The sequence below is a fragment of the Hibiscus syriacus genome, unplaced genomic scaffold, assembly GCF_006381635.1.
Source record: "Hibiscus syriacus cultivar Baekdansim isolate YM2019G1 unplaced genomic scaffold, ASM638163v2 tig00112501_pilon, whole genome shotgun sequence".
NCBI classification, from domain to species: Eukaryota; Viridiplantae; Streptophyta; class Magnoliopsida; order Malvales; family Malvaceae; genus Hibiscus; species Hibiscus syriacus.
This window is the reverse complement of record NW_024063348.1, coordinates 736,083-742,347: the sequence shown is the minus strand read 5'-3', so window position 1 is coordinate 742,347 and position 6,265 is coordinate 736,083. Positions and strand designations below refer to the sequence as shown.

The following is a 6,265-nucleotide window of genomic DNA, read 5'->3' as shown; positions in this document are numbered from 1 at the left end:
TCTGACCTTTGAAATAACCAACCAGACTGCCGTTGAGGGATATTGAGTATCTTGCTTCAGAAAAACATGTTTCTATCCACCTTATGAAGATACTTGACAACCCAATAGAGTAGAGTAAAGTAGAAATGAATTCCCAATTAAGGGAATCAAATGCTTTCTGAAGGTCAATTTTGAGTGCACACCTTGGGGAAATATGCTTCCTACCATAACCTTTAACTAACTCTTGAGAAAGAAGAGTATTATCAATGATAGATCTTCCTTTAACAAATGCAGACTGGTTGGGAGTAATAATTTCTGGCAGCAACATGGTCAACCTTTTAACAAGGATTTTGGTGTTTACCCTATTTTAAAAGTCTTAGTGACAATAAAAAATAGTACTTTGATGGACTTGCAAGAAGAAAATACAGGTTTTTAACCAACTTCTCTAGGTGGTTAATGGAATCGTTATTATATTTAGAGGTCACGGGTTCGAGCACTAGCGATTGCAAGGATGATTGAGCGTTTATTGTCTGATGATTTAGAGTATTCATAACAGATACTATTTTGTAATCATCTTTAGCTTAATAAAAAAAAGGAGAAAATAGAGGAAATAAGGAGATTTTAGTAAAGTAATAACAATATGAAAATGATTATGAAGATAGAGGACTTTGCTTGAAGGTTAATTTGTGGTTGTCCTTTTAACTGAAGGTTGTTAGGAATTGATTATTTACTTTTGTGTTTAAATATATCAAGGCTTTTTATAAATTTAATTTTATTATGTTGAGTTTATGTATTATTTTTATTTGAATTGATTATTTTCTTAATTTAGGTTTAATTTTATTGTTAAATTTTGAAATAATATCTATAAATAAATTAAATAACTTTTTTAGTCTAATACATTTACTATTTTTATTAACTGAAACTTTAATCTTAAATTGAATAGACATCAATGGAGGATCAAAATTCTTATATAAAAATATTACATAATTTTAATATTATAAAATTAAAACATAAAAAATAAATTCAAATTTTAAAATAATAAAAAGATTAACACATTTAAACGATATATGTGTCCTTAACTGACATACTTTACAAGCAATGATGAACATTTAAAATTTTAGACGGTGATGAACTTATAAAATTATAAGAAAAACATATTTTTAATAGAAAGTACTATAAAAAATCTAATATATATAATTTGGGCAGCTGCCCCACCCAGTCTTCCCTTCAGTCCATTTCCTTTGACAAGATTGTATGCAAATTTAACAAAGTTGATGTCAAACTATAGAGTGTCAATGTTTTAAGTTAGGAGTTGACGAGTACTATTGTTTTTAAAAGAAATTAGATATATTTTTAAAACTTGATATGAGATCTTACCTAATATTCATGAGTTATATGTACTTCCATAAGTTAATATAAGGAAAATAAAATTTTAAACGTATAAACAAAATTGAAAAATGGGATCCTACTGATCCAATATTTGATGGAATAACAAGAGCAATCTCTTCTTTCACTCACTCGAGCCAACCAGCAGCTAAGCTTCGTGTACATGGTTTTTAAATAACTCTGCTGTTGTGATTTAATAAGGGCATTTGGTCTAGTGGTATGATTCTCGCTTAGGGTGCGAGAGGTCCCGAGTTCAATTCTCGGAATGCCCCCTCCTTTTTAATGTTTAATCCTCTCAACTACGGGCTTAGCAAAGTATCTTTAGACCGAAAGGTTTGTACTTCTCATTTTTACGGGATAATATGAAAATGTATTAACTTGTATTTTCCCCAACATTCGGAACATTCAACATTTATATTTTTATGTCTTCTTAAATATTTTAATTAATTTATTAGAATTTATGTATTAGATTTAAATTGGTGTTTATAATTTTTTTTGTATACTTAGTTACATTGACTGTTTAAAAAAATAGAGCTTATAAATTTTTATCCAATTAAATATTTGAATTCAATTTATTAGTTCAAATTGATATATAAAGCTATCTTTTCATTCAAATTGAATTGCTTTCAAATATAGACCTAGTCGAATAGAATGAACTTAGAAAAATTCAAATAATTTTAACACTATATCATATATTTCTATTTCAAATGTAATAACTAATTAAATAAAAAAACTATAATATAATTTAACGTTTATCCTATAATATTTTAAATTTTACTTATTAAAAAATTATTATAACACTTCTAATATACATTCAATACAATTATGGCCGCCACACGCAAAGGTTCACCAACTCCTCCTTCCAACAAAGGCGTGCGTTCAATACGCCGCCGTTTTCTTTCTTCTGAAATTACTTTATTTGTTTGTTTTCTTATTATTATTTTCGTTACTGCAATTGCAACTAAAATCATAACAAATCATCTTATTTTAATACTGAAATTCTCACCTAACTCTTGTTTGATTCCTTCCTTTGTTTTAGTTGTCTCCCAAAATCTTAATTTTTTTTTATTTGGTTCTCCTTTATCGTGTTGTTAGCGGCAAAAAAGGTATGTGTGTTTTTTTCCAGATTTTTTCCTGGGTTTTTTTGTGTGATAGAATTTTCCTTAATTTCATTGATGTTAATGCGTTTTTTTATTTCTTTTTCATTTTAATCGCTTTATCTTTTCGAATTCTTAGATGTGATGTTTTGGTTTTGGTTTTCTTAGCTTTGATGGATTGTTCTTATGTTTTTAATGTTTTCTGCTGTTTTTTGGGGGGATTAAGCTAAATTTAATTCTTTTTATGGTTCATATATGAATATTATAGTGGTCTGGCCATTGCTTGTGAAGGATCTGAAGTGCAATCAATGATTTTTTTTTTTTTAGTAATTTTAGATTTTCGTAGACAGTACCATTTTTCAAAGGAAATTCAGGGTTTTTATTATAATCGGTTGATTTTCTTATTGGCTCTTTTTAGTTATATATTTTACTGGTTTATGTTAATTGGCATTCATGGTAATTAATTTTATTAAAATTCAAACCTTTGAAAGAGTAATGTACACCTGTTTAAAAACTTTAGTTCTATTCTTATCTGCTGTGATTGAATTAAACATATTTGATTTTGGTTTAAGATAGAATAACATCGAATCGTTGATTAATTTTTTTAGCTTTGTTATTTGTTCATGTGTGATTTAATAAATTCCACGTGCGTGTTTGAATTTTGATAACAGTGGTAATGTTTTCCATAATCTGCAGCTTAAAAGCTTCAGCCTTTATTCTTGACTGCTTTGAGTTTGATTAAACATGTTTAGTTTTGGTTTAAAATCAACTTATATGGGTTTGTTGGGTAATTTTCGAGCTTTGATATTCATTCACGAGTTATTTAGTAAATATCATGTTTGATTTGGTAATGTTTTCCGTAGTCTGCTTTAAAAGCTTCAGCCTTTGTTCTTGACCGCCTGACTCAATAAAACCGGTTTGATTTTGAGTTAAGATTGGCTCATATCGATGTGTGGTGTAATTTTCATTGTGTTTGGAGTGCTTTACTTTGATCAGATCAACACGTTCGATTTTATTATGTGATCAACCGATATCAGTTCCTTACATGGGGTCATTTCTCTATGTGGCTAGTGTTTTGTGGTCTATTGTTGCTTTGGGACCGTTAACATTTACTTTTGAGTTATATATAGAGTTCGTTCTGTTTCTTGATTGTTAACTTGTTCAATATATATTACTCTCAGCACTGTAAGATTCTGTTTTAACCGTTTTTTGGTTTTGTGCAGGTGTCGGAAATGGATTTTCTCTTCAGAGGCCTAAATGAGGATTGTTCACCTTCCCAAATGGACATTCTCAGATGTCCATTTTTGAGAAACATTAACGAGCCAACTAACTTTTCCTTCTCGTATGCCATGCCGGTATGATTTTGAGTCTGTCGTGAGCTTTATGCTAGTCGGGTTTTGTGTTTTTGTACGAGTTCTAATTAGGGTTTTATTTCTTGGCCTAAGGTTCGAGGAGCTAAAGGTCCAATATTTGAAGATAGTTCCAATTTTGACATGGCATTCAGGCTTTTCCACGGACTTGATGGAGTAGTTCCGCTATCTGAACGATCTTCCTTGCGTATTGAGAAAGCGGAGACCGAAACAGCCCCACCAAAGTTCAATCCTTTGGCTGCAAAGGCAGCCACCATTAGTCTCTCATCCTTCGGACCAGGAGGGCCTTTCAGTTTTGATGCATTTTCTAATAAGTGGAACAATCAGAAAGGAAAATCAAAATCATCTAAGAAAGAGTCTTCTTCACAGGTAATTGAACATCTGGTAATGGACCATGTCCGTACATTTCTTGACATATTAGTTTGGACTTAGGACCTGTGATTTGATATTTAGATTAACCAACAAATGTCTTTTAGATTTTGGATTGTTTTTTTTTTACATCATTTCATGCTAATTTTCAGGGAGGAAATTCGAACCACGAAGCATTTGGCAATGAATGGCTGCAAAACGGTAACTGTCCGATTGCAAAGTCATTTAGGGCGGTTAGCGGTGTTTTGCCTCTAGTTGCCAAGGTTTTTCAGCCACCTCCAGGGATGAAATACAGTTGCCCACCTGCAGTTGTTGCTGCTCGGGCAGCACTTGCACAAACCGCGTTTGCCAAAAAACTCCGCCCGCAATCCTTACCCACAAAAGTACTGGTGATTGGGATGTTAGGCATGGCAGCAAACGTTACGTTAGGGATATGGCGGGAACACACTGAAAAATTCTCACTGTCTTGGTTCGTGGCTATCCATGCAGCCGTTCCATTTATAGCCATGCTCCGGAAATCTGTCCTGATGCCGAAAACAGCTATGGTTTTTACCATTGCTGCATCTGTATTAGGACAGGTTATCGGCTCGAGGGCAGAACGACTCCGATTGAAAGCAGTAGCGGCAAAACAGTTAGGTATCGAGGAATCATCAGTTTCCATCAGCGGTACAAATCATTTAGACGTTGTTTCCGTTAAAAATGGTGATGGCAGGAAAGATGCTGAACAGGATCCAATTTCTATGCTGGTGCCAATTGCAAGGCCATCTTCGTTCACTGAAGCTACCGCTATTTCTGCATAATTGTATAATTCTTTTGTGTGTGTAAACAGAAGTTTAATGTTGTATTCATTTTGTTGTGTTCCTTTGTTGAACCAGACATGATGTTTTGTTATGATAAAAATCATGCTAATAAAAGATGCAGAAAGACATTTCTTCATGTTCAAAATCGGAACCATTGAGTAATCTCAGTAATAGAAGAGAATATTTTTTTCTCTAAAAATTTCATATTCAAGTAATTGTATTTGCAGGGTGTGTGTATGTTATCAATGGTTAAGAAATATTATAAATAATAAATATTATAAACATATATTATTTTGTAATTGTCTCAGATTATTTAAAAAAGGGTAAAGTATACAAATAGTGTTATTTTGTTAAGTCTCCAATTATTAAAAGTTGTAAAATGGTCATTCGACTATTTATATATTTTAAAATCATTTTTTGGATAAAAAATTGGCGTACGCTGAGGTGTATATTAACATGTTGACTAAGATATTATAAAATTATATTTTAATGATATCTATTGGCACTGTCGTTATTTTTAAACATTGACTCGACGACATAATGTAAGCGGAAACTTGATTCATAACATACAACTCAAATGATTTTGAGATCAAATTTTATCATATCTCCATTTGCAGGTTAACGTCTAGTTAAGAGGTTCTCCAATTTTTAAAAGGAAAAGAGCGAGTTTATAACATATAAATAATCGGATAATCATTTTATAACTTTTAATTAGAGACTCGACAAAATAAAATCCTAGAATTAGTGGATCATTTTATAACTTTTACACTATAATCGAGGGATTATTTATATACTTAAACCTTAAAAAATATTTTTGCATGGTGAAAGTTTCACCGTTCATGCATATGGTGTAATGTTTCAAGGTTTTTTTTTGTACTTTTGATTTCTCTTGACTTTGTTATGATTAATTTAAACTGATTCGTGTGTGCACCTGATTTTAATAGGTGAATCTATCAACCGAAATTTTTTACATATACAATATCTTGAATTCGAAACCCGTTTTAGAGATATCAAATTTTATTCGTTTAAAAAACCTTGCATCATAATAAACTAGTAATAATCAAAATAAAGAATCTAGATATATGCTATATTTTAAGGTAAATTACTTACTTAGTATCTAAACTATCAATTTTGATCCATTTAAATACCTAAATTTTAAAGTTTTTCAAAACATATTTAATATTTAGTTTTTATTTCATTTTAGTACCTCGCCTTAAAAACTTAACATCACTGCATTTTTATGGGTAAATTACATCATTTATCA

The 6,265-nt window shown here is 30.9% G+C and overlaps 1 protein-coding gene and 1 non-coding gene across 2 annotated transcripts; both read left to right on the top strand.

Annotated features, from left to right (window-relative positions):
* The first annotated feature begins 1,565 nt into the window (after window positions 1-1,565).
* On the top strand, window positions 1,566-1,637 carry TRNAP-AGG. The gene has a single exon. It is a non-coding gene; the product is annotated as a tRNA-Pro (tRNA).
* Window positions 1,638-2,326: 689 nt separating this feature from the next.
* On the top strand, window positions 2,327-5,016 carry LOC120180810. Its single transcript, XM_039186103.1, has 4 exons — window positions 2,327-2,477; window positions 3,689-3,817; window positions 3,908-4,201; window positions 4,354-5,016. Exons 2-4 carry the CDS (start codon window positions 3,695-3,697, stop codon window positions 4,999-5,001), a joined length of 1,065 nt encoding a protein of 354 aa, XP_039042034.1. The 5' UTR covers window positions 2,327-2,477; window positions 3,689-3,694; the 3' UTR covers window positions 5,002-5,016.
* The last annotated feature ends 1,249 nt before the right edge of the window (window positions 5,017-6,265 follow it).